At 54.1% G+C, this 27957-nt stretch overlaps 1 protein-coding gene across 2 annotated transcripts; it reads left to right on the top strand.

The window, feature by feature from the left end:
- Positions 1-117: 117 nt before the first annotated feature.
- On the top strand, positions 118-27912 carry HEMK1 (HemK methyltransferase 1, mitochondrial release factors N(5)-glutamine). 2 transcript variants are annotated; one of them, XM_082847681.1, is made up of 12 exons: positions 118-183; positions 1224-1592; positions 1883-1974; positions 2291-2384; positions 6700-6834; positions 7170-7234; positions 7534-7583; positions 8529-8637; positions 9486-9581; positions 9750-9863; positions 21450-21552; positions 27826-27912. In XM_082847681.1, the coding sequence occupies exons 2-11, from the start codon at positions 1383-1385 to the stop codon at positions 21541-21543; spliced, it is 1059 nt and encodes a 352-aa protein (XP_082703807.1). In that variant the 5' UTR covers positions 118-183; positions 1224-1382; the 3' UTR covers positions 21544-21552; positions 27826-27912. The 2 variants fall into 2 exon arrangements, with proteins under 2 accessions (XP_082703807.1, XP_082703806.1); XM_082847680.1 differs by lacking the exons at positions 21450-21552; positions 27826-27912 and adding an exon at positions 10018-10429.
- Positions 27913-27957: the final 45 nt, after the last annotated feature.

Raw genomic sequence — 27957 nt, 5'->3', positions numbered from 1 at the left:
GGAACACATCGGCTCTAGGAACTCTGGAGCTGGGCGACGGGGTCCGCCCGAGCCCTTCCTCAGGTGCGCCAACCCCGGAAGCAGAGCGTCGGAGGGAGCTTACCGCGGGTCACGCATGTCCGGGCGCCGAGCCTGCGGCAGTTTCTTCAGGCTGGCGGGCGAGTGGGGAAGCTTCTCAGGCAGGTATGCGTAACACCCTCGAGACCTCGAGTTCGTCAGAGCTCTGGCAGCCTTCCTTAAAAAGTCTGTACCCCCGTTGTGCAGATGGAGAAACAGGCTTGTGGAGAGGCGACCTCGCGGTGCGAAACTGAGAGGGAAGCTGCGCCTTTGACTTCAGGCCTCGGCTCCTCCTTGGGCGGCGCTCTGGTAGACAGAGCTGCCTCTGGAGTCAAAAGGACTTGTGTCTTGACTGGGACAGTACCTAGCTGGGTGACTTTGGGCAAGTTGCTTCCAGTCTCGGAGTCTCATTTTCCTCTCTGTTTGTCTCTGAAGAGCGGCACCTAGCAGGTGTTCAGTAAAGGCTAGTTTGAACCCTGGTCTCTGTAAGAGGAAAGGAGACCACTGGTTTTAAACCTTCAGTTAAATTTGTTTGTGATAACTTACATATAAAATTAACAGAAATTGTCAATTTTTTACCTGGAAGTTTATGCTGGTGTTTAGGACTATGGGTTAAATTGGGTGGAGGGGTGATTTTCAGCATACAGATCAATGACAGTGCATGCAAAATGTCAAAAGCAAAGCTCCCAAGCAAGGGCAGTCTCCTCCTCCTAGTAATATTAGTCAAGAGCATATAAAATTGAGTTCCTCTATGTGTTGAGCTGGCTCCCAGGCCCTTGATATTCATTGACCAATGCACTTCTCACCGTGGAGTTTGTGTTATTTTCCCCATTTTATGGACGAGGAAACTGAAACACAGAAATAATGACTTTCCCGAAGTCACACCCTCTGGGTCAGATAGATCTGTCCAACCCCCAAGCCTGGGCCCTGATCCACACCAGCCCATTTATTAGTAGGGACTGAGCTATGGGTTACGATCACTTGAGCCAAAAACATGAAGAAAATGTCACTGACCAAGACGAGAAAACTCAGATAGGTGGGTGAGGGTCTAAAATGGAGTCAAAGAGGCGACAGAGCAAGAGCATGCCCTCTCTCAGGCAACAGGTCCGAGAGGAGTGGGTCCCACAAGTCTCAGCTACTCTCCTGGTTCTCCTTCCCTATTCTAGGGCAGCCACATCTGAGGAGCCAGAGCCTGTGACCTTCTCCATCTCCGTCCGGCTGAGGCCAGCCACCATCCTCAGCAGCTGACATCACGAGAAAGATTTGGGGACCTTGGGGAAGTACCCAAGGGATCCTTTCCCTGAGATGTGGGACATCGGGGCAGAATGCTGAGGGCCCTTCTATCTGGCCTGGGGTGGAGGGGAGCCATTTGGGGCTGCACCTTCAGCTCACGGCAACCCCGTCTGCCTCCGGCTCGGTTGTTGAGTGCCACAGAACTGGTCAGCCACTGGACAGTAGTCTTTGAGAAAAGGGGCATCCCTGAGGCCCGGGAATCCAGTGAGTACATCGTGGCTCATGTCCTTGGAGCCAAAACAGTTAAGTGCAGTGTTGTCAGGAGGGCAGGAAATGGGGGGAGGGAGGACTCTGGGGAAGAGACATCCAGGCTTTTCCATTCCACTGAGAGTGCTGAGCCGAGAATGATGGGATTTTTCTGGAGGAATGTCTTAGGCAGATACTTATTCATTCATCCAACAAACTATTACAGTGTGTGCCAGGCAGTAGGGGTTCAGGGATCACCAAGGTGGCCAGTGTTGGACCCACTGGCATTGTCTACAAAAGAAACCTGGGTCAGGGGAGCCAGCCACTCACATTCTCTGTGGTGCAGTTTCAGAGCCTGAGGCCAGGACTTTGGACCCAGCCCCTGACCCCTTGGCAGTTACAGTATGTCCAGGAGCTGAGTAGCTACCGATTGCAAAGGTGAGCACCATGGGCCAAACCAGAGGGCTCTGTGTGGGGAGCAGGGTCCAGCTTCCTTCAGCTCCACCAAGTTCATGGTCAGGGAGGAAGAAAGTGTCCAAGGACTAGGGAGGTGTTGGGATGAGAGAGTGATGAGAGAGGGGTCATGGTAGTAAATAGGAAGAAGGGAGGGAAGGAAGGTCTTGGCTACGAGTTCTGGGGCGTAGGAGACATGACCCTACCCGACACTTTTGGCCACAAGTGGTATCCCAACCCAGACATGGTCTTGTTGGTCCAGGTGCTGGCACTTATGATCACCCTGCTGCCCCCTCTGCAGGATGCCTGTGCAGTACATCCTTGGTGAGTGGGACTTTCAGGGCCTCAGTCTGAAGATGGCACCCCCAGTGTTTATCCCTCGGCCAGAAACGGAGGTAGGTGTGCCATCAGAACTGGGCAGGATGGGAATGAAGGGGGCTCAGGGCACCTGTCTTGTCCCAGAGTTCCACCAGGGGGCGCTGGAGCCCCATGACTGCTGTCCTTTAGAGGCAGCGCCCTTCCTGGCTGGCTGAGTAGGTGGGGCCAAGAGGAAAGAGGTCTCCTGCTCACCTCCTTGACTATCCTCACTTCCCAAGCCACTGCCCCAGCCCCTAGGCTGGCAGTGGCTCAAGATGCCCCAACTAGTGCTGCCCACCAAGTACTCAGCCGGTTCCTGTCATTTCCCTAGGAGCTGCCCCATGGGCCCATAGCCTACCCAACCCATGGGAAACAAGTGCCCTCCTCTTCCTCACGAGGCATGGGCGAAGTGGAGAGGGCTCCAGCTGGACATCTGGAAGCCTGGTACAGCTTTGTGACCTTGGGTAGGTCACTGCCCCCTCTGGGCCCAGATGATGAGAGGGTTGGGCCTCCAGACCAGGGAACTGGTTGGGACTTTTTACCTGTTACATCCACTATCTAGTCAGGTAATCACCTGTGTTTCTCAAATTACTAGGACTGGGAAGTGTATGGTCCCAGCATGCTGTGTGTAGGTGCGACACCCTAGTCTTGGGAGAAATGCTTTCTATGGCCCTTCTTGGGCTTCCCCATGACCTTGTAGGTGGCAGGGCTGGGAGCCAGAGAGAGCAGAGCAGGTGGAGGGGTATGTGGGTGGGGGCTGGTGGGCAAGCCAGAGGGCACCGGGTTCTGAGAAGGGGTGTTTCCAGAAAGACACACACATTCTTGGGAAATATCAGGCCTCATCCACCTGTCCCAGCCAGGGACCCAGAGCCCCTTCTCACTTTCCCAGCCTCTCTCCCTCAGCCAAGAAGCCTTCTGACCCCACTTGCCCCCTGCATCATGTGGTTGGGAGGCCAGGTCCTTGCCTTAATGCCCAGTGTCAGGGCAGGGACAGTAGGGAGTCTGAGACCTTGCTGAAGTCACAGGGATGTCAAGGCAGGGAGCATGGGGGCAGCACTCAAGACATCCTGTCTCCTGCGTCAGGGCCCCATACCTTACAAGGGGCTGAACCATCTGGGATTGGATGTGCTGGATAGGTGCAGAGACCCAGAGCAGGATATAGCCTGCTACCTGCAGACTTTTGGGAGGCCAACCTGTGGCCCCTCCAAGCATGCGACCTCTGGCCAGGAGGTCACTCACCATCCCCTGAGGCTGCCAAGGGTCAGGGCATGGGAGGGAAGCTACTGCGATGACCTTTGAGTGCCCTCAGAGCTGACCTGGCACCAACCATGTGTTCCAGGGTTCTGAGTGTTGGGTGTGGACTTCCGGCTCCCATGTGGGGGCCCCCCCTTTCCTGGGTGGGTCTGGGCCAGGAGAGCAGCTCTGCTATAAGAGGTGGGGGAGAGGAGGGAGGCTGCGGTTGGGAGGCCAGGTCCTTGCCTCACTGTACAGATGTTTCTCAGAATTTGCCAGGTTGCCCCAATGTGAAGCCGCATTGGGGAGTGCCTTACCAAGAACTTGAGAGGACGTGGCCTGTGGTGGGGAGTGGGGAGAATTAGTGCAAGGGAGGGACCATGAAGAAAAAAAAAAAAAAAAAAGGGAGGGACCATGGTGCTTGCGTTCTCTCCATCCATTGAAGGGTGGTTTCTGATGATGGGTGCAGAATTCTGAAATGCAAAGTTGTAGGCGGTGTGTGGCCTGACCAGTTGGGTTTTCTCTGGGGATGGGGAGGTGGCTCAGTCCCCGGACTGGCAGTGTGTACAGTGGGAAAACCAAGGTTGGAAGTGTGAGCCGTTCTTGCCCAGCTTGGCGAGGTGAGGCTCTCTGAGGTGTGGGAGGCTCAGTGCCTTGTCTGTGATTAGCTTGAGGGAGGCAATGCTGCCTTCTTGGGGCTGCCTCATCAAGAATGTAATCCTAATGAGGGTCCTTATGGCACTCAGGTCCTGCTGAGGCCTTGCGCCAGCCTCTTAAGGGGTGTGGAGTCCTGTTGAGGCAGTGGCTCCAGGCAGAGCCGACAGCTGCCTGCTCTTTGCCTCCTTCCCACGTTCCCCTCTGCTCCGACCCTGCAGTGTTCTTGGATTCTCCCCTTGTTCACCTGGGAAAAGTGCCCTGGGCCTGTAACCAGCTCGATTTTCAGCTTCCCCCAAGGAGCCACCAACTCTAGGCTGAGGAGACTCTTTACTAGGTGAGGAAGAGAGTTTCTGGACTTGCTGGGAGTGGTCTCCATCCCTACCCCGCCCCCCCCCCCCAAACCTGAAGTGGTCCTACAGCCAAGATAATCTTCCCCGGATCTGGAGGGTAAGGGAGAGGCCAAGGGGCACTGGTGGCAGTGGGGGCCCAGTCTCTCATCTTCATGCCCTGACCAGGGTAGCCATTCACACATGTGGTGTGTGTCTCTGATGTCAGGATGTCTCTCTGAGGTGGCTGGCCAGTGTGGTTGACTAAGGGGTCATTCTCCAGCCAGGGTAGGTCTGTCTGTGGTCAGGAAACCAAGAGAAGTTCATGCCCCTGACAAGTTTCAGCTGGCCAGCTGGCCACTTAGTATGTGGCCTCGCCGCTGTGACCGCAGGCTCCAAGCCACAGCCCTAGACTGCTGGCTCTGTGCTGGTCCCAGTGCTGTGGGCGCAGCTTGCTGCCAGCACTCCAGTTCTCCAGTGGTGCCTGGTACAGGCCTGGTGGGAAGGAGTGAGGGGAAGCCCTCTCTGGCTGGAGAGGGTCTGTCTCACTCATAGGCAGTAGCTTGTTTGGTGCAGAAGGGGCTTGGAACAGAAAAGGTTGGACCCACTGGCCAAGTTCCACCTGCCTTGGACTTGCTACCCTGGGGACAGGTGAACTTTGCTCCCGGGTTGGGATGAAGGATGAAATACTTTGAGGGACTCAGCACTGAGCAGCTTATGAGGAAAATGAGTCTGAGTGATCTGGAGCCCTCTGCTCTATCGGGGCCTAACTGTTGACACTGGGGCTTGGGGGAAGCTGCGGGTCTGAGGCTCAGGGTAGCTTCCTGTGGCCACTGAGAGCTTGCCCAGGGCTTGGGAAGTAGCCAAGAGGCTGCTCTGTGGGCCAAGCCCTGCCCGTGTGGGACATGCCATGATGGGTTAGATTCCTGGTCTTCACGTCATGGAGCATTCAGTTTGGTGGGAGAAGCACACCCCATCCTAGATCTTAGGCCCACAGTGAGGAAGGTCATGGTAGAGAGAGCCTGGAGGAAGTAGATCTCTTTCAGATGAAGGAAACACCTACTTCCTGACTCTTCCCCTCATTCCCTGAGCCAGCCCTGCCTGGAACCCCAGGAATCCTCAGCCTCCAGGGGGGCCTTTCCTGCCCTCATCCAAAGGGCAGGTCCCTTTGAGGGACTGCCCTTTCCCTGCTCCATGGCTCCATGCCCTTTCCCTGGTTCCCTGGCTCCATGCCTGGCTACTTGGGCCCCCACTCTACTGCTGTTTAGAAACATTTTGGCCAATGCACAGCAGCGGCCCTCCACCCTCACCCTATATTGGCTTCCATGCACAGTCTTCAGGTGACAGATGGGTGGGTGAGACTTGAAACTCTGTTGTTTCTAAAGTGACAGTGTCTGAAAGTGTCCCCCTGCCACCAAGGCAGGTACAGTGCAGTTAGGCACCTCTTCCCATGCCATGCCCACTTACCCCATGCCCTGTGTGTGCCACAGCCCCCTTCAGATATGGGGCTCAGGTAGGGCTGTCATCCCCCTGCCCCTCCATGGAGGGAATTTCCTGTCCCTTTGACCTGGGAGCCTCTCTGGGGGGGCTGTGAGGAAGCTGGGGACACACTGGCCCCTGGTTCTTGGCCACCATGAGCTGCAGGCCAGGTTCCCAGCGGGGCCTTGACCCCTGGACCTCACTTTCCTCATGAGGGTCTAACAGATTAATACAGGGAAACCTCTGGAAGCAGGGCCAGGCACAGAGGGGTTGGCCAGGGACCATTAAGTATGATTCTTAACATTGCTGTAAGCACAAAACAAGAGGATGTCTGTAAAAGGATTAGCTGAGGCTTACTGAACACTTACCATGTACCAGGCATGAGATCAGTGCTTCATGAATGTGCTTCTGTTAAATCTCCACCTGCCCCCAATGAGGTGGGTTATTCTCAACTGTGCTCAAGTTTACAGATGGGGAAGCGGAGGCATGGAGAGGCAGTGTGACCTGCCCATGGCCGCAGCTGACAACGAAGTTCAGTCTGGCTTTAACCATCCCCCTTCTACATTCACACAGGGGCTAACTATGCTTGGGCCTCTGTGCCAAGACCCACAGGAGTCAGGTCAGTACCAGCTCTGATCACGATCTATCTCCCTTGCAGGAGCTGGTTGAATGGGTGCTGGAGGAGGTGACCCAAGGGCCCCGTGTGGTGGGAGCTCAAGGTGGCCCACTCATCCTGGAGGTGGGCTGTGGATCAGGAGCCATTTCCCTCAGCCTGCTGAGCAAGCTCCCCCAGGTGAGCCCCCTATGCATCCCTCTACCCAACCCTGGGTAGACTGTGACCGGCACTTACTGTCCTTCCTGCTGATCCCTCCCCAACCCACTCTGCTAGAATTACTTGAGAGGAAATGACTGAAAATAGGAGGAAGACAGAGCTGCCCCAGCCCACCATGGTCATAGCCTTTAAGTCCCATCCCCTTCCATCTGGCCAGACCCTGACCGCAGAGGAAGAAAAGCTACTGAGTATTTCCCTCCTCTTCTAGCAGAGGGTTGGAAGAGGGCTCTGGTCCCCAGGCCTGGCCTTTCCAAACACCCTGTCTCCCACGTACCCTTTGTTTGTTCTTGGGGCAGAGCCGAGTCATTGCTGTGGACAAGGGAGAAGCCGCCATCTGCCTGGCCCATGAGAATGCTCAGAGGTAGGGGGGCTTGGGTGCAGACGGTCAGGGTAGGGGGAGTCAGACTTTGGGGCCTGATCTCAACCTCTATCCAGGTATCAAACCCGCCAATGTCCACCCTCAAGAAGGAGGAGGCAGTGGGGGAGGCCTGGCGTAGGTCCCACAGGGTTACAAATGGACAATGGACACCAGGTGTCTTGCTGGTCCAAGAAGGGTTTATTCTCCCGTTCTTTGTAGCCAAGGGTAGGAGTCTGTTCCCACCCCTGCTCCCATCCCCTCTCCCCCTCCCCATGCTCACCTTTACCTTCCTATCTCTCCAGGCTTCGGTTGCAGGACAGGATTCGGATCATCCCCTTCGATGTGACCTTAGGTACTTTCCCCACCCATCTTCCCTGGGTGGGGATCCTGGGTCCAGATGCTGATGGGTGGATGAAGCACTCTGCAGAGATAGAGGGATGGCTTACACACACACACACACACACCCCCCACACACACACACCCCCCACACACACCCCTTCCCCACCCCCAATCCTTGCTGAGGACAGGCAAGTCCCTGTTGCCTCCTGGGCTGACCTGACCCATGAAGGGACCAGCCACAGGATCTTTCTTACCTTTCGTATCCCCCATAATTAATGAATTTAACTAGGGTTTGTTTGTTGTCAAGAAGTAAGCAGAAGCTCAAGAGATAGCCTTTGGGACCAAAATACTTGAGTGTCTGCCCGCCCCCGCCTGGCCCAGGCACAGCATGACTTGGCTGCATCCTTTACAGAGTGCCCGCAGAGTTCTGGCTCCAGCTCTGGCTCTATCACATGCCCACAGCATCCTTGAGCTTCATGTGCCCCCACCATGGAGTGTGATACCCGATGCAGGGTGGGGCCAGTAAACAGAGCCACTAGGAATCAACTGACTGAGGCCAGGCTTGCCCTCCATATACTCAGTCCATGTTGGCTATGAGGCAGAGTGTGGCAAGGCCAGCGGGGTGGCAGAGAACAGAGGCGCTTGCTTTGTCAGGCAATCAGAGATGGCTGCCTGAAAGTGGCACTTGATCTGAGTCTTGCTTATTGAGGAGGTTTTTGATAGGAAGAAGAGAAGGCAAGGACACTCCAGGGGGAGAACTGCCATGTCAGAGCATACACACTCCCAGCCAGGCTGCTGGCTGGGGACACTGGGCACTAATCTAGAAGTCTAGTTTATTGGGTCCGGAGATAGGCCTAAGTTGTGGTTTGGGGAGAGGGATTACCCAAGGGACATAGCAGTGCGTGGAGCTTCCACCCTTTACCTCCCATTCTCTGCTGTGTGTTCCCTTTGACCACAGATGGGAGCTGGGCACATCTTCTACCCTGGGGCCCTGTGGACCTGGTCGTCAGCAACCCTCCCTACGTCTTCCACCGGGACATGGAGAAGCTGGCCCCTGAGATCCTCAGGTGTGGGGTAGACCAGGGAGGCCAGGCCTGAGAAGGCCTAATGGGATGGGTCTGCCCTGGAGGACCATACTATCGGGAGGGATGGGGAGGCTGGGGGGCTGAACGGGGCAGTGGTGTTGAAAGAGAGGCTCACTCTGGAACCCACAGACCTACTTTGGTTTAGCATCTGCCTTCCCACTTAAGACCACTGAACCTCTCTGAGCCTCAGTTTCCTGCCTCTGAAAGGGGAGTGGTAGAGCTTTGCCAGGCCATGGGGAGGACTCACTAATGACTAAAATATCAGACTACAGTATACAACACATAGAAGGTGGTCAGATGGGTGCATCATTTTCCAGAAGACTGAGGCCCAGAGAGGGAAGGGACCTTGTCCAAGATTGTGTGGGGGCTTAGCAGGAAAGCTGGGACTAAGACTCTACTCCAGGCTTTGCACTGAACCATCCTGTTCTCAAACGGTCTGAGAACCAGGGGTAGCCCAGCAACCTCTGGATGAGGCAGTGGTAGTGAGTGTCAGGGTGCTGGCTTCCAAATTCCTGGCTCTCAGGAGTGGTCAGGGCCAGCTCTATGCCTCCCCAAGCCAAGAATAGGAATATCCTTGTTGTGGGGAGACCCTCATGCCCTGGGGGTAGTCAGTCAATGGGATTCGCTGAGCATGCCCAGCACTGCCTGGTAGATGGCTGCCTGTAGGAGGTAGGGGAATCGGAGCTGCCATCATTCGGGGTCCTCAGACTTTCTTCTCAGCCCAGAGTGTAAGTTCCACAGAGCCTTCTTTGTGGAAGTCCTGGTCAGCTTCTCCATACTTTTCAGATACCCCATCCCAGGTCCTTAGCTCTCACTGTTTTCCCCTTCAGCTATGAAGATCCACTAGCCCTGGACGGTGGGGAGGAGGGCATGGACATCATTACCCACATCCTGGCCCTGGCACCTCGGCTCCTGAAGGACTCTGGGTATGGATGGGGTGTCTCCTGAGTCTGACCTCAACAGCCTCCTCCCCTCCCAGTATGTACTGGGCCTGCCCTGGGCATCATTCTACCTCCACCCCTCCCAGCTGGGACAACCCAGAAATGCAGGTCCAGCCTTGCCCAGCTGAGCTGACCCATTTCTCCCCCACCTAGAAGCATCTTCTTGGAAGTGGACCCAAGACATCCAGAGCTCGTCGGCAGCTGGCTTCAGAGCCAGCCTGACCTGTCCCTCAATCTTGTGGCTGTGCGCAGGGACTTCTGTGGGAGGTGAGACTCTACCCTCCCCCCAGTCCCCACAGCCATGCTGGTCCTTCCACTCAGACTATCACAGCTCTGGCTGTGGGGCAAGCATGCGGTTCCCACCCCCTGCTCATTCCCCAGGGCCCAGGCAGTAACTGGCCCCTTGTCCCTGTCTCCTTAGGCCCCGGTTCCTACATATCAGGAGGTGTGGGCCACAGCATGGTTGCCCTGTGGATGCCTGGCCAGGGCCCCAACCTGCCAGAGTGCCTGGCTGACATTTCTACCTGGAATGCTACTTGGAGGGAGGTGGATGGTGCCTTCCAGAATCCCAGATGTTTGTGGCATTTCCCATGGCTCTGTGATTCTCCATGCTCTACATTTCTAGGAGACTTGGGAGTAGGCACGAGGGCGGGGGTGTCCTTCCTGGGCCAGCAAAGAGCAAGAGCACCCACAATCCAGCTTAGGAGCTCAGCAGACTGGATTCCCAGTCTGGCCTCATCGGGTCAGTGTAGCCAAGGCAGGTTGCTTTGTCTCTGTGGGTGGAATTGCTCTAGGGATGTTGGGAGATACGGCCAATAAAGTGGCGAGAGACCAGCAAGTGGTGACCTAATGTTTTGTTATTGTGATTTGTGGGTCCCCTGACCCCTTGCCCTTAGGCAGTGCTGGGGGTAAGAGCTTCCTTCTGCCTTTGCAGGGCTGGCTGGCAGGCCCCAGCTGGTGGTGTGGGGAGCAGTGTAGAGAAAGGCACATGGTTGCTCCTTCTGGCCTTGGAAGCCAAGGTACTTGGCACTGATCAGCTCCCTCACAAGGGCTGGCGTAGCACTCAACACACGCCCCTAACTGGGCCTAAGCTCTGAGCGCAGGAACGTCGTCTGAGCTTGAGCTTGGGGATGGCAGCCTACTTCCTGGTGGGGATGGGGCTGAGGGGCCTTGCACAGTTCTGGGGTCACATGTCCACGTTCATTTAAGTGAAAGCTTGAGCCAGTGAGGGGTGAACAGGGCTTGTGTTTACTTTTTATTCCCATAGTTTTGAGCTAAAACATTCCTTCCAAGCCTTGGGGTTTCTGAAAACCCATCTGTCCCTGGTAGGAGCTGGGGAAAGTGAGAAGCTGAGACAGAGTGGGCACCAGGTTTTGACCTCCACCCTAGCTCTGGTCTGCAGGCTGGTGGCTGCCGGGAGGCCCAAAGGCCCTTCTGTCCACAGAGACAGGAAACCTCCAGGTTGGCAGGTGCTGGTGTTAGCCTGCATCAGGGTGGGTCTCAAGGAACATGGCAGACTAGGCTGACTCATTCTGTTGGTCTCCCCTCCCATCCCCCCAACCCAGCACTTTCAGAGGCCTGACCTGGTGATGCAGTGGCCAGAGGCAGTGTGTGGTAGACAGCATCCTCTGATGGAGCCAGGATGCTGGGTTCTAGAGCTGTGTCTTGCAGTGGGACCTTGGGCAGCTCCCTTCCCTGTGAGAAGCTGGCTTTTCTGGCTCCAAGGCCAGTGCAAGATGGCAGCCTCATTTTAATCTCAGTCAGTCAGGTAAAGTATGTAGCTGGTATTCAAGGGCCCACTCCCCAGGCAGGGACTCCACAACAGAAGACATGGCCTGCCTGAGGTCCCATGATGGGAGGAGGCCAAGTGGAGATAGGAAGTTAGGTCCCTGCCTTGGGAGAGTCTATTGCTGGAGTTATACCTGGCCTGAGCTACTCCCTCGCTGTGTTTGGGGGTTGTATTTGCCTTAGCAGAGGCCACATTGCAGTTCCCAGGGCTACCGTATCCTGCTCCTTGCCCAGACCCAGCTGCATGGACCTCAAGCCGCCCATGGCTTCCTTTGAGGAGGAGCCAGGGACTCCCAGCCATGGCTGTTCCAAAAGGAACCTGGAAAGGCGGCGTGGGCTTTCAGAGCCCCCGTTTGCTCTCAGATCTTGGCCTGCCTCACCAGTATTGCCCTTCCTCTCCTACCTGTGTCCTTGGGCTCTTGCTGTCTTCACAGCATCTCAGGGTAGCTGCCTCCTTGTCCCACACCTCAACCACTGATGGCTTCCCTGATGGTCTCACCCTCCTGGCTTCAGGCCTTGGCAAGCATGTGGCTATGGCTCCCCAAGAGTACATAATAATGGGGAGTGACAGTGTAGGCATAGTTGGGGTCACTGAAGCAGGAGGCACCCTTGGGGACAACTTCCTCCCATGAGGCCTGACTCCCCTGAGAAAGAGGTGCAGGCCAAGTGGACTGGCAGGGCCGGGCTTCAAGCCTGCAGCCACTGGCTTGACTGGGGCTTGGACGTTAAGCTCCAGTGTTGAGGCTACACCAGCCTGGGTGCAGATCCTGGCATCTGCCCCTCACTAGGGTATGTCCTTGGGTAGATGACTTCAACTCTGTCAGCCTTGGCTTTTAAGTCTGAGAAATGGGACCAAGTGCTTTCTTTATCTTAATATGATGATTTTGAAGAGACCATGGGTTGCACCTTTCATGGGGCACTGTGAACGTTCTCACTGCTTGCCTTGGAGGGCAGACATAAGGAGGATGCTGTACCCTCGTGTGTGTCTTGTGGTTGGCACCAACACGAGTCAGGCAGAGACATGGCAGTCTGGAAAAAAGGGAAGGCAGGGATTTCAGTCTTGGGCTCTTGACTTCTCTCTGCCCTCTGGAGATGGAGCCACCAAGAGGCTGGTAGCCTGCCAGCCAGATCTCCCCTCAGTCCCTCCTTTCCCTCTTCACCAGGGCCTGAGTGCCCCAAGGTCCAGGCCAGAGCAGCCTGTGGCTCCAGCCCAGGGAAAGCCAGTCTCACCTGCCCTGTCTCCTCCCTCCTTACTGGGGCTGGAGCAGAGATGAGCTGCCTCCTTTAGCATGTGTCATGGAGCCCAGGAGACAGAACAGCAGGAGGATGTGGGGCTGATGGTGGAGTCCAGGCTCTACAGGCCCTTGAGGTCTTGAGGGATGTGCCTGATGTCCACCCAGCCTCTGTCAGCTGGAGCCCCAAGCGTGGGCAAAGGGTGTAGGAGTCCCTGATGGATGTACTCTGGAAGAGCAATTACATCTCTTCTGACAGTTGAGGAAACTGACACTTTGCCTCAAGTTGTATGCTTTTCCCAGCTGCCCATGGCTCTTTCCATGGGGCCCATCTAGCTGCTTTATTGACATGTACCCTTTCTGTTCTCCCCTAACCCCACCTGGACCCTGGGCCATTAACTTCTCCCAATTCCTGCTCTAAACGCTTGGCTGGCTCCCCATGACCTGAATGTGGTCTCCGTGTCCTGCAGAGTCCAGATCTGAAGAGGTAGGGGAGGATGACTATGGGAAGGGTCTTGGGGAGCCCTCCCAAAGCCTCATCAGTACTCTGAGTAAGCTTCCATCAGAGCAAAGTATTCCACTGCTGACTGGCTTTGAGAACTGCTTTAACCTACGTAGGCCAGCATGTCCCTCCCTGTCCATCTTTGGATTCTTTCTTCCACTGCCCTATACTCCAGCTTCCCTGCAGAGCTATCCATTCCTCAAACACCCCTCCTTCCCTTTGACCAGGCTGTGCATTCATCAGAAATGCTCTTGCCCACCACTTCTAGTCCAGATAATCCTCTCCTTCAGGCTCCAACACAAATGCTCTCTCCTCTGGACCACCCATCTGACCTCTGGGTTCTCCCCACCAGACCCTAGCCCACTTCTTCCAGTAGCAATGACATTCTGTCTCATGCATTTGGAAGCCTTCCTGTCTCTGTCTTCTCTCTGGGGTCCCATGTGGGTCTAGCATACACTAAGCTCAGTAAATGTCCACCAGTAAGCCAACAGTGTATGCGTTTTCTAGAATGGAGCTGGAATTTCCCATGTGGCTCATATCGTACCTGACAGCAGCTCTCACATATTCTGGTCAGCAGGGAGAAGAAGCTACGAGGGCTTAGCCTCCCACCTGAGCCAGGCAGCAGTTCAAGTTGAGCCATAGCCACTTCTTGGGCTACAGTGCACCTGATCTCTGCACAGTGGCCACACCGAGTACAGGCCGTCCTTTCTGCAGCAGGGGCAGGCGCCAGGTTTCCTGGAGCTCTGGGCCCCGGCCAGCCCCCAGCCAGCCCCCAGCCAGCATTGGCCAGAACAGCAGCCTGATCCCCCCTCATGACCCCCCAGTCCTAGGACAGGCCATCTGGGCAGGGATTGGGACTGGTAAAGCAATCTTCTCCCTCCTGTAGTAGGCAGAATAATGGCCCCAAAGATGCCCATGTCCTAATCCCATAAACCTGTGAATTTGTTACCTTACATGACAAAAGGAACTTTGCAGATTTAAGGATTTTGAGATGGAAAGATTATCCTGGGTTATTCAGGTGGGCTCAGTATAATCACAGGGGTCCTTATGAGAGGGAGGCAGGAGTGTCAGAGAAGGGGATGTGATGGTGGAAGCAGAGGTCAAAGCGATGCCATTGCTGGAGGAAGGACCATGAGCCACGGAATACAGATGGCCTCTAGAAGCTGGAAGAGGCAAGGGAATGGATTCTTCCCTAGAGCCTTAAGAAAGAATGCCAGCTTGCCAATATCTTGATTTTAGCCTCTTAAAACTGATTTTGGATTTCTGACTTCCAGAACTGTAAGATGATACATTTGTGTTTAAAAACACTAAATTTGTGGTCATTTTGTTGTAGCAGCAATAGGATACTATTACGGATTTTGGTACCCGAAGTGAAGTGCTGCTCTAACAAATACCTAAAAATGGAAGTGGCTTTGGAATTGGAATTTGGAAATAGGCAGAGATTGAAAGATTTTGAGGTGCATGATAGATTGCTTTGAACACTTTTCCTCTGAGCAGTGAGGTGGGTGGGGATGGGGGTGGGAAACCCTTCACAACCTGGAGACCTGAGATGCCCAGGCTCCCTAGAGCTGACCCTTTCTTGGAGTGAGAGACTAGAAGACTGCCCAGGGTGAGACCCAGAGAAGCTGGCCCAGGCACTGGGAGCTGTGGGGAATGGAACTGGAATCAGGGGGAGAGAGCAAAGCTGGCCTCCATGGTCTATCTCCAGTGGTATGGGGGCCACCCAGGCCCTCAGAGGGACCTCAGAGACTGGATCCGAGCCTGGTCCTGACTCCCGTGGAGTCACGTGGCTGACCCAGCACCCCTGGAGTGTGTGATAATGAACAGGGTGTGAGGGTGAGCAGGTACTGTGCCTGAAATGAGTGAAGCAGCCCCTGACTCCAAGGTAATCCCTCCATGTAAGCCATGGAGGTTTGGCTCCTTCCAGCCCCCAGGCAGTGCCCAGCTCCTGCTACAAGCCTGTGCTGGGCTGTGTGGCTGGGCTAGAAGTGGGTCATTCCTAGGATTCTCAGCTTCATGATCCCCAGAGCTGAAGTGGCTACCTGGAACCTTCAACCCTATCCCTGATGTCAGCCATATTAGCCCAACTACAGCCTTGGGTGTGAGGACAGATCTGGGTCTCATTTGAAGCCCTGATGGTAGTTGTGAGGAGAGCAGGGGTTCCTCTTTTCATCCCTCCCTGAGAGAACTGGTTATGCACCCTGCCAAGGAACCTTTAGCATCTTTGGCCTCATAACCAGGAATCCGATGACACTCCTGTCAATCATCCTATAGGGAAACAGTGGGGAAAAGCCAATTTTACAGTTCACAGAGTAGGAGAGGCAAGGGAAGCTTACGTCAGCCTCACTGGGAGCCCTGGACTGAGCTGGCTTCCACCTGGCCTTGGCCATGACTGAGCGGAGAGGTGAGGTGGCTCAGAGCAGCTCTGCCCAGCGGAAGGCAGGCCTTGTCTGGTCGCTCCTCAGAGGCTGGGGTCTCTCTCAGAGACTTCGCCTTTCAGAGCGAGGGATTCCACTGTATTGCCCCCTGCTATGCTGGGTCTATAGCCCTCTCCTGGGGCATGCATCTAGGGGAATGGAGGGGTCAGGTCTCCCAGCCTACTGAGCCCCAGGAGCAGATTATTGGGACTTGAAGCACCCACAGAGATCCTTGTGTGCAAATGAGAACATTAAGGCTCAGCAGGCCAGGGCTGGGGCTCAAACCCAGGTCTCTTCTCTGCCTCCCAGCCTCCAGCCCTTTATCAGCTGCAGACCCCCAACCTGCCTTGCTTTCCAGGTATAGTCTTGTCTGCCATTCCTGGGAATCAGTGTGAGGCCAAGCTACGTGGGCGAGTAGAGTGAACCCCGAGCTAGAGCTGCTTGGGCCTTGTTTGCCCTTAGACCTTGCAGCTGAGTGAAGTATCTGGGCAGCCCCCTGGGCCTTCCTCCTCCTCCTCCATCTCCTTGCCATCATTTCTTGAGCTCCTGCTGGGCACTAGGCCCCAAGCAGCTGCTTTACATTTATTGGTGTTAATCCTCACACAACCCCACAGACTGGGTTTTTAATCATCTCCGTGATGAGGAAACCAAGGCTCAGCAGGGTGCAGTCACGGATCAGGTCTCACCGCTGGATTGGAAGGGAGGGTGAGGCCACCATTGGTGCCCATTTGACTGGTCAGAGACTGAGGTCAGCATAGCTAGGTCCTGGGCTGCCCCCTGCAGAGCTTAGTGCAGCAGTCCACCTGGGCCTGTGGATCCTCAGAGCAGGAACAGGGGTTGCCAGGGTTGTTCCCAGCGGGCTTTCCAGAAGCCCAGTGCCTACCCTGGTGGGCCCTTCTCCTGGGGTGTGTGCAGCATAGGCTCAGGCCTCTGTCTCCCAAGCCCTACTATGTGCCAGGCCCCGGGGAGATGATACCAGTCAGAAGAGCTTGTAAAATTTGGAGATTGAATGGTGCACCCTGAACCAAGTGCTTCTGGGATTATCTTATTCACTCTCAAGACATCCCATAAGGCAAAGTCAGTGAACCCTCCCATTTTACAGACGAGGAAACTAAAACTGGGAAAGGCTAAGGAACCTGCTTATATGTTGGCTGAACTGGGATTCCAGTGCAAGCATAATGACCCAGGGCCTGAGGCCTTGGTCATCACACCTGGCTTGAAGAGGGTAGGGTGCAGGACAGGGATAGAGCAGGCCCAGAGTGAGGACAGTCTGGGCAAAAGCCTGGATGCCTGAAGGCACGTGGAGAGGACTATGTTGTGGTGAGGTGGTGGTGGGTGCCTTTGGATGAGCTCTGAATGCATTTCTGGGTACCAGAGCCTAATTTAAGGGTCTCAGGGTGAGTTACAGGGTCAGGTAGGCATTGAGGATATTCTCTAGCTGCCAGGAAGAGGGGACTGGGGCAGGAGGCTGCAACTGGGCCAGGATCTAGAGGCCGCTAGGGGCTATAGCAGTGGCATATAGCAACAGGCCTTCTGGAAGAGAACCAACTTGCATCCATTGCTGAGGGATTGGATGTAGGGTGGGGGGTGGCCAGGACCACGATAGGGCCCAGGGCTCTGACTGGAACCTGGGGGCCCTGGAGCCACCCTGAACTGGACACTGGGGTACTAGGGACAGACAGCTTGAGAGAGTGGGGTGCCCTCAGGTCATCCCATAGGCAGTGTCAGGGGCAGTGGGCAGGGGTGTCTGGAGATCCAAATGTGACCATGTGGGGACATAACCTAGAGGCAGCCCTTTAGATGGAGTTGTGAAGACCACCCTCCCAGGCCTGAGCTCTGTCAACAACAGTAACTGGGCATCTCCATGTGTAATGGTGCCCTGTGCCACACACACTTTATCATAAATCCTCTGTCTGCACATGAGGGGAGCCTTCCTTGGCCCACTAGACAGATGAAGCAACTGAGACTTAACTGGTGCAACATCACACAAGCAGGAAGTAGCCATGCTGGGCTTTGAACCCAGTCCTCTGACATCCCAGCTGGAAGGGGAGTGAGCAGGCCACAGAGGCCAGCTGCAGCCCGGGGCCCGGATACCCAGCTGGGGTGCCCCCAGGGCTGACATGGGCTTCCAGGGCAAAGAGGAAAGTGGTGAGTCAAACAGAAAGCACCAGATGTGGAGTGAGCTTCCTTCCCTCCCAGCTGCCCCTGGTGCCAAACTTTCAAACCCCACAGCAGAGGAGCGCATGGGGGAGGGGAGGGCAGTGAAAGTGGCTGCTGCTGAAAGGAGGCTCTGATGTACTCCGGTTGTGGGGTGGGACTGACAGACACCCAGACTCTGGTTCCCTGCTGACAGGTGGGAAAGTGAGTCCCCTCGCAGCATAAGGAAGTGTAAAGCCTGCCATATCAGGCGGAATGTTTCAGGTCCCCAGGCCTGGGAGGTTCTGGGAGAGGGTGCAGGTGGATATGCCTAAAACCCTCTTGAAGGCATTCCCACAGCTCAAGAACTGACCAGGGCTCCCCACTCTCTCTGCTTGCACAGAAATCCTCTGTCTCTTGTCATTCTGCCCAGCCCTCCTGCCCAGAGCCCTAGAGCTGTAGAGTTTGTTCTTTCAAACCAAGTTTCACGTGGAACTCAACTATGTAGTTTTTAAAAGATAAAAGCATCATTTTAAACATAAATGTATTTTATAAGTTCTAATTCTCAACACTTTCTTAGCATTAAGTCCATCAAGGTGAACAGCGATGAGCACTGACATTTGAACTGGGGGCTAGGATGGGAGTTGCAGTCTTATGTCAGCCTCAGCGTTCAGTGTCTTTTCAGTGTTTGGTTTTGGTGGCACAGGACCAAATGACCCCACCAAGTGATTCTCACAGATAAGTGGTTACAAATGGTAGCATGTTTCTGAAGGGCCCCTTGCAGTCTCTTTCATTTGCAGGGACAGCAGGAGAAGGCTCATGTCCAGCTCAGCCCAAACCTGGGTCTCTGGACACATGGGTAGGATTCTAACGTATCATAGTTTGGTGTTGTGCCCATTTGAGTGTGTGTGTGCTTTTTAAAACTGGGCTTTTTCCAATAATTAAAAATATGAACGAAAGAGGGAAAGAGAGGGGGGAAAAAAAGGAAAGGAGGACGGGAAGGGAGGGCAAGGAGAAAGAAGGAACTCACGTGGGGCATCTGAGGATGCCTTCACTCAGGTTCTTGGTGAGGGCAGCCTCTGTCTCTCCTGGGAAGCCCACCCTGACTGCTCCACCCCTGCCTGTCCAGGAGGTTCCAGTGCCTCCTCTCATTCAGCATCTGTCTCAGCAAGTGAATCTGGGCCACATACTTCTGAAAAGTCTCAGGAGTCCACGACTCCCTCCTGGCTCTGGTGTGGACTTTCCACTCAGTCCCTGGTTCTGGGGCAGGGAAGAATGTCCCAAGGAGGGGACAGGGACTAGGGGCTTCCCCAGGCCCTATGTGGGATCTCCAGGGGTGGGAGGACTGGGGAACCCAGTGGCCCTGAGAGCCTGGGGTTTCTGTACCTTCATTTCTGGGAACTTGCTATACTTTAGGAAGAGAGAAATGAGAAGCAAAACCCTAGGGCCCCAGCACCACCAACCCTCCTTCCTGTCTTCCTTCCGCTGAGTCATAGCCAAGAGCCCAGCACCTCTGCCTCCTTTGGGGCCATCTGGGTGGGGTGGAATTAAGGGTCGTGTGAGGACACAGCATCTGGACAAGTCCTCTTTTCCTGCCAATATCTGTGAGGGACCCAGACTTGCTGAGGCCTGAAGCTACCTCCCAAGTTCGGAGAATGGGTGACTGAGGTCCTTAGTGTCCTGTATCTCCCCCATCCCCAGCCCCACTGTTCACCTGCAAGCACTGAGCACCAACTGTAAGCCAGGTAGGGTGGTTCAGATGGGGCCCTGTCCTTGAGGAACTCATGGATTTGGACATGGACGACTCCTGACAGGCCCCTCATGACTGGCTGGGTCCTTAGGCTTGCTCTGGTCTGCAGTAGGGAGGCAGGCCACATCACACATGCCCATCATAGAGACCTGCACACCCCTACACAGGTACCCATAGATATGTGCATGTGCACAGGTGTGGGACTTGAGCATGTGGGTCCATGTCCATGATCACAGGTGTGTCCACGCAGGGCTTCCATTGGATGGGGGAGCTCCAGGCTCTGGGAACCAGTTCAGGACCTTGTGTGTGTGGCCTCTGTGAGAGGCCCCAGGTTGCTGAGGGCCGAGGCTGCCTTCCATACTTGGAGAAGGGGCGAATGAGGTTCTTATGAGGTATCACCCTGTCTTGGAGGCCCAGCTACTGTCTCTGAGTTATGGGAGCCCATGGGAGCTTGAGTACTGTGCCCCCATTTCATGGAAAAGAAAGCTGAAGCCCAGAGAGGGCCCATGACTTGCCCAGGGTAACACAGCAAGTTAGGGGAGATCTGGGAGGGGAATGGGCCAGACCTGGGCACCTGTCCACATCCTTGACCTTTCTGGCCTGGCATTTGGGGCTTGGCAATCCCTGATGACCACACTGCATCAAACTCTGGGTTGATTCTCCCAGAAAACCCACCTAGGGACCAACCACAGGGTCCTCCCAAGCCTTGCCATTCCTAGGAATTTCCCCCACACTACACCTTTGCTTGGGCTGTCCTAGCTGCCTGGAATGCCCTCTCTCTCTCAATCAATCTCTGTCTATCTCTCTCTGATTCTGGAAATAAAATCCAAACTTCCAAATTCTGTTTAAATGGTTTCTATACCTTCTTTGACCCCCTGGAACTTTCCCCTGCCTCTAGCCTCCCTCAGCCTCTGTCCCCCTCACTCCCACCCATTTTGCACCCACCTACTAAACATAAAATTGACCCCTAGAGCCCTAGGCTGGGTGTGAAGGGTCCTTTGAGGCTGAGACAGTGAAAGCCACACTCAGGCCAGCCCAGCCCTCCAGACTTTGCCAGGCACTGGGGTGGGCCCTGGAGCTAGGAGAGGAAACCGCACCTCTGCTAGGCCTCACCATCTGCCCCCAACTCTGCTCCTTCCCTGAAGGCCCAGAAGCCTAGAGCACTGTACTCTAGGCAAGATTGATCCCTCGGAGTTTACCATTCCAGCTTTTGTTTATTCCTCCACATCCTGAGTACCCCTCAACTGGGGGCTAGGCCTGTGTTTGGTGGGGTAGAGGGTGGGGGTTGAACAAAGAGTAGAGAAGCTTCAGATTTGTTGGGTGCCGCCCTTTCATTAAATGGCCCTGGACAGAGCTGTCTGCTCCTTTCCAGAGCTCTTCCCTTCCACTTGGTCTCAGGAGGTGGGCAGGGAGTCTGCCTTTGCCCCATGAGGCAGTGAGCCCCATCACTGCCTGGCTATCCCCTCACTCCCCTACACCCCTAACTGGGAGCCTAAGATTAATTGTCAGGCCTACCCTTGGTGCTAGAGTATGAAGGAAAAATTGACAGACACTGCCCATAAGGAGTTCATAGCCTAGTGGAGGACAGAGGCAAGTAAACAGGTCCTTATCCTTGGCCCATGTGGCATGCATTTGATCACTGTCTGCTCGGCACTGTGCCAGGCACTGGCCGTGGGCAGTATTCAGATAAGGCCCCGCTTGCATGGGGCATATCCCTTCCCACTCAGGTTTCCACACAGCAGTTACAGTGCTCAGCTTGAGGCTTTCTCTATGGCAAAGGCCAGCTTGGTAGGTGAAATAGGCAGGGAGTTCACCCCCTGGAGCAGCCCTAAGCCAGTGAATAGTGGGAATTGGTGGATACACATCCCACCTTCCTTACCTCTCGGGTAGGACAACCCTGATGTGCGTTCTACACTATCTCTCAACCGAGGACTGACCTCAGTTGCCCAGAGAGAGAGCACACTCATTAACACACCTGCTTCGGCTTCCTTTCCTTCCCTGTCTCACTTCCCCTGTCCTCTATGTCAGGAACTGGGAAGGCTCTGAGATTTCACCCAACTCACAAGCTAACAAGTTGTCATATTCCCGAGGATGTTGGCAGAAGACACAGATTCCTGCTTGAGAAACAAAGGTCAGTTTACTTTCCACAGTAACAGTAGACAAGAGTATCAGCATTTTCTTGTACCACTTCCCTGAACCCCAATTCCTGCAGAGTGACCCAATAAGGGCCAGATGATGCCTGTGCATGCAGTGGGTTGACAGGAGAGGAACCCTGAGATCAGGGAACCCAAATCTTTTATAATAGACTATAAACAAACCTGCCCACCCTTCACTCCAGAGGCAGATATTATCTTTATTATACTGGACAATAAATCTGCCTTTTTCCCTGGAGGGAGACGCTATCTCTATCTTCTAAGGCTGTTCACTGGAATAATCACCCTTGAAAGTATTGTTTGGAACAAGGGCAGTCAGTGCCTCTACCAGCAAGTGTACAGAAATGGGAAACAACCAGGAAAAATTGCCTCCCTATCCTCTACTGGTGCTTCTTGACATCACCTCTGAAATAGGCTGTTTGTGTTTGGATCCTTGTCCCTGACCCTGCCTCTGGGGGAAACCCTCCAAGACTGGGAAGATGACACTAAATGGACAGTAATGGATTTCTGGTGTGGCTCTCATTTCTCCAGACCTGTCCTGCAAGTAATGCAGGGGAGCCACATGAAGGAAGAAGTTTCCTTACCCAGAATCGATACTGTTGTGACTCTTAGGGAGGTGCTCTAAAAGACTCTTAGGGTGTCATTTTTTCATGTTTAAATATTTAGTCCATCTAGAATTATTGAGATTTCCCTGTGTGAGGTAGACATTGGACTTCATTTTTTTCCCAAATCAATATCTATTATTGGATTGATATTGGATCAATATCATTTATTGGAAATTGTGCCTGGTCTGTCACCACTCTCTTCTAAGCTGCTTGGAGGCTGTTATTTAGAATGTATCACAAGCACACAAATGATCAATTCACAATAAATGGACTAAAGAACACATGGGCATCACCATCACTGGGGATTTGACACTCAGCGGTGGCACAATGTGAGACAAACCCAACACCCACTCGTGATGACACCATTCAGACCCCAAGGAAATGGAGGGAGGCTGTGAACCAGCCTTAGAGTTCACAGGGGATTTGAACACGAATTGGGAAGGTTTCTTTCTGTAAAAATATTTAACAGTTAATAAAAATTTCAAAAAGTTGAATAAAATTTTAGTTTAAATCTTTTTGACTTAAATTTTTATATCAGTTCATTATAACTTATAGTTTGTATTTTGCCTTTTAATTTTACTAATTTTGATTATTTAAAAAATAACTTTTTGGAATGTATTTTAAATACTTCCAATTTCTAATATTTTAAATTTAATTCATATTTTTGTGCTCTTTGAATATAATATTTTATTTTAGTCTTTTAAATCATTATTGCCAATAGAATAGTAATTATGTGAAAATCTTGACTATAACAACATAATCAATAGTTTTACTGGAATTAAAGCAAGAACAGTGAATGTTACAGAATAAGTATATAATACCTTATGAATTAGGCCTGTCTTTATCTTCTTACTCACTTGGTATCAGTGAACACCTGAACATAAGCAATAATCATTAAATTGAATCATCTTTGATATCTGACTTTCTGATATTTTTATGACTTTCAGACATACAAAAACCACAGATTTACAGATTTTTTATTGTTATGAAAGTTTACTTGTTGAGTAGGAGGATAGCACGTGTTTTACTAGCAGTTTGTAGCTTGACTTATGATTTTAAATATTTAGATTCTGTAGTGTGGGCCTCCATTTGTCCTTTTGCCCGGAGCACTGCAAATGTCAGGGCCTGTGCTCCAGTGGGAAGAGCAAATGTGTCCATAGTTCTTCCTGTTGCAATAAGGGCCAAAGAAAGAGTGCTTCTGGGGCTCTTGTCTACTTGGGCCTATGGTCAAGGGGGAGCCAGAGGGGTGGATTGGGACCAGGGAGGAGACCCCAAGGAGAAAAATCACCAAACATATTTACTCCTCACCATGATTCTGTAAGGTAAGAAGTCATGACTGGCTCAAGTCATGCAGAGTGCCTGGCTCTGGAGCCACCTATATAGAGCAGGGCACCAGTGTCCTCTGCAAACCCACTATGTGCCACCTAGCAGCTCTTCCCACTCAGGTTGGGTGGTTCCAGGTCCAGTCCTCCCATGGTATCTTCCTAGTCAAGGCCAGCCTGACCTGGGTGCAGGCGCCAGGGCTGCTAAGTGGTGGAGAATGCAGCACTACACTGCCAGCTGCCTCAGGTAGCCCCAGAGAACCAGCACTCCAAAGCGCAAGCGTAATGGTGAACTATGTCCCTAGGGTGCCCCACCATCTTCCTGCAGGGGTCAAAGGGCCTCTCTGTCACAACCCTGCCTCACAGCCCCCGCCTGGGCACTGAGTCTCAGCCCTTCTCAACCCCAGGACTGGCCTCTGGAGGATGGGCTGGGGGCCCCATCTCTGTGACATGTCGGGGGGGGGGGTGGGTAGCAGGCTTGGAGCTGTGCTCAGTGAGAGCCAAGGAGTGACCTGAGGGCATGAGGGGAGAGGCAAATCCCTGCCCACACCTCTGTCCAGCCTTAGCCAGGGAGCGTTCTCCATTCTTCTGAGGGCAAACAGGTCCTGAGTGGTTAAAAGACTGCCCCAAGGTCACCCAGCTAGAGAGGGAGGCCCTTACTTCCCCTCTGTGCCTGTCTAGACATGCCCCCCAGCACCCCTTCAAGACCCCTGCTGTCCCCAGGACCCTGTGATGGGAACACTCATGGCTACTCCCTCAAAGTGTGACTAGGTCCCAATCCAGTCCCAGAACTAGGTCACAACCTGCACAGCCGTCCTGGGGGCCCTGCAGCTTCTCCTCTTCATCCTCTAAGTAGGGAAACTGAGTCTCCAACAGGCCAGATGTGTGCTCAAGACTGCACAGCTGGGCACTGGTGCTAGGACCATACCAGGTGGCCTGATGCTGAGGCTGGGACCTGTACCCCAGCTGTGGGACAGGGATTTGAGAGGAAAGACACTCTAGGAAAAGACTGGCCTGAAGGAGAGACAGAAGTCCTGGCCAGAGGTTTCCCATTCATCAGCAAGGGACTCAGTGAGCAGGGCCTGCCACTGCTGATCCCACCTTGCTCGCCCTCCTCCTTCCCCTTAGCCTTCGTAGCCCTCACTGCTCACCAGCCTGGGCAGTACACTTGCACCTAACATCCCACTTTCACCTGTGCCCCCTCACCCGCCTATTGCCCCTCCTCCCAGGCACGCACGCCCGCTTTTTCCCTATTGTTTCTGGTTGTCCACTCGGTGCCTATCCCTGGGCTGGATGCTGGGTACCGCAGAGGTTGTGCCAGACCTGAGCCTGTCCTGGCAGAGCCCTTAGAGGGACCCTGCAGACTCAGTGCTGAGAGAGGGGAGTCTAAGGAGGCACCCACAGTCAGGGAGGGCTTCCTGGAGGCAAGGATCCCAGCTGTGGCCTCAGCACCCCCTCCCCCTCACCTAGGTCACTGCCCCTCCTGTGAGCCTCTCTCTGTGGAGTGGCCAGCGGGTTCCAGGAAGCGTCCCCTCGCTCTGCAGTGCCGATTCCAAGAACTGCGGCTCCTGGCAGCACTTGCTCAGGATCCTTTCCTAGAACATAGGCCTCGCCCCACCCAGGCTGCTGGGGTCTCATTGGGCAGCTGGCAAAGGGAATGAAGGAGGGAGTGCCCTGGGCGGGGTCCTCTGTAGAGTCCGGACGCTGGGAGGTGGGCCTAGGCTGTCAGCCTGGAGAGGGTGGCCACACTAGGGTCGGGGGACAGGAGGTCAATGTGTGTGAAGGCACTTTGACTCCCAGTCAGCTAGGGGGCGGGGTAGGCCCAGGGAGTTCAGCTCACAGCCTCCCTGCACTCACAGGAGGCTCACCCCTTGGACCCAGAACTTGGGCTCAGCTTGCTACACTCCATCCTCGATCCCCCGACCCCCGTCCCAGGGTCCCATCTCATAGGCAAATGGCACAAGCCTTACTCTGGCCTCAGAGCAGGCCTTCATCAGATAACCTCCAGAGGTATAGGCCAGGGGACAGGAGTGGCAGGTTCTGAGCAGTGAAGGGGGGATGGGACAGTTGGTCCTTGGAAGGACATGACACCTGTATTATTAATCTTAGAATTTCACCTTGCCTGATTATGATGGAGGAAGTCACCCCATCCAACACCCTCAGCAAGGTGGTTGGGGGTTGGGGGTGACAGGCCCTGATTCATGGGCAAGGACAGGGCCTAACTTCCTTCAAGGTCACTGGGCCTCCCACTCTGGGGCGTGTCCTCCACCCCTGCCACCTCTGAGCTGGCACCAGGCCTGCCCGCCCGTCTGGGACCTGCCAGATCATGTTGAGCAACCAGTTCCTGAGAAGCGTTGAAGGCTGTTTGGTTTAAAATTAACTCCCCGCTACCCCTCCCCTGCCTGCAGGCCTCCTCCGAGTTCTTGGAAGAGGCGCTCTGCTCTTTCTTCCTGGGAAGAGGCCTCTAGCCACAGCTGCTGCAATTCCAGCAAAAACACCTCACCCAGGGTGGGGGTGGGGGGGTGCCCATTCCATGCCTTCTCTGCCCTCTAGTTCTCTGCCCTCTGTGAGGCCCAGGGATACTCCTGGAGCCTAGCATGCCCCAGTTCATCCACTGAGACCCAGAGGAGAAAGGGGGTGACTGTCCGGGTGCTAAGAGCAGGTGCTACTGCCCCAAAGCCCACAGCTCCACATTCAGGCACCTGCTGGCTCTGAAGAGAAAAAGGGCTATAGAGACCCAGTCTGAGCACCTCTGGGGTAGAGAGAGTATGAGCTGATCGCACTGACAGCAAACCCAGGACTTTGGTCTACTTTAAGACATGTATGGCTCAGAGAGATAAAGCAATCTGCCCAGGGTCACCCAGCTTTGCCTGCCTAAGCTCAGCCTGCCCACTAGATGCCAGGCTGACAACACTGACCTTGCAAGGATGCCCAGAGGCCAGACCCTGCAGGCACTCACACTGGCATTAGAGCTCTCTTTTTCTCTTACCCACACTCCTCTAACTGCTCCGGAAACCCATCTCCTTCTGGATAAGCCTTCATTTTCTAGTGTTTCCTTGGACTCCATGTTTCTATGGTTTTGGAGAAAAGGTTTCCTGAGAACCTGCTCTCCTAACAACTCCTCCTACCATGGCCATCTACCCAAAGGAGCTGAGAAATACAAAGGAATGTTGGCCAAGTGGAAAGGTCAACACACACACACACATACACACACACACACATTGATGTTGCTCAGAAGTAGGGCTGGTGGGGGTGGGGAGGGGAGAAGTGCTTCTTAGGAGAAGGCTGAGAGGCGAGAAGCACTTTTAAAAACAAAGCTTTGGCCCAACCCAAACTATGAGTGAAGTCCTCACCTCTGATGGAGGAGGAGCCCGGCTCTGGTGACAGGAAGGGCCCAGTCTGGCTCATCGGTGCTGGGTGTGGGGAGTCCCTGGAACAGGGCTGTGCCTGGGGAGCATTTGCTGGGTGCCACTCCCCTTCCAGCCACACCATCAGAGTGTGGATCTCCCTAGTGGGGACTGTGCAGTGAAACAGTCCTAGAGGACTGCCTGGAGGAGTTGTGGCCATCCCAAGTTCCCTCAGCCCTCAGAGGCTACTTCTTGCACTCTGGGCCCTGCCTGCTTCAACCAGGCCTGAGTCATGGAAGCAACTGCCTTTCCATTGAGCATAAAGCTTTGGCCACACAAAAAGGCTCCTCCTGCTTTGGGCCTGAAACATCTCCTGCTCAGAGATGAGCATCAGCTTCTACTCGCCCCGTATTCCCCCAAAACTAGGCATAGCCACTCTCCAACCACCCTGTGGCAGGGCACTTCCACTGTCTCTGTTAGACAGATGGGGAAACTGGGGTTTCCCTGGCAGTCCAGTGGTTAAGACTCTGTGCTTCCAATGCAGGGGACGTGGGTTCGTTCCCTGGTCAGGGAACTAAGATACCACATGCCATGCGGAGTGGACCAAAAAAAAGAAAAAAAAAAAAAAGAGCTCTCGGCTGTTTGTGCTCCAAGGAGGAGCTGTGGAGGAGGCAGCTGCTTGGCTGGGGAAAGAGGGAGCCAGAGCCCACCTCACCTGTGACTCAGCAAAAAAAAAGACATGGGGAAACTGAGGCTCCAAGAAGCTAAACCATTCGTTTAAGATCCTACAGTGATTTGGGAGGCTCTGAAATTTGAACTCTGCCTGAGTTCTTTCCACTTGGCTAATTTGCCTCTTCAAAGACATCCCCAGGAGACTTTCAGGGGAAGCATGGTGTGTATGTGTGAGAGAGAGAGAAATTTAGTCAAAGAATGGCTCTTTTGAATTTGTTATGGAAAGTATGTTTTCTCCTTCCCAGGCTGAAGAGACCTGGGAAAACTCAGGCTCCAGGGAGATTCCCTAGGATGCAGTGGGTGCCCAACACAGGCATGAATAAATGCAGGAGAAGCTAAGGAAGACTTCTCAGAAAAGGAGCATTTGAGTTGGACTT

The sequence above is a fragment of the Leucopleurus acutus genome (genome assembly GCF_964270905.1).
Source record: "Leucopleurus acutus genome assembly, chromosome: 10".
Classification (NCBI taxonomy): domain Eukaryota; kingdom Metazoa; phylum Chordata; class Mammalia; order Artiodactyla; family Delphinidae; genus Leucopleurus; species Leucopleurus acutus.
This window is presented reverse-complemented; position numbering and strand designations above follow the sequence as displayed.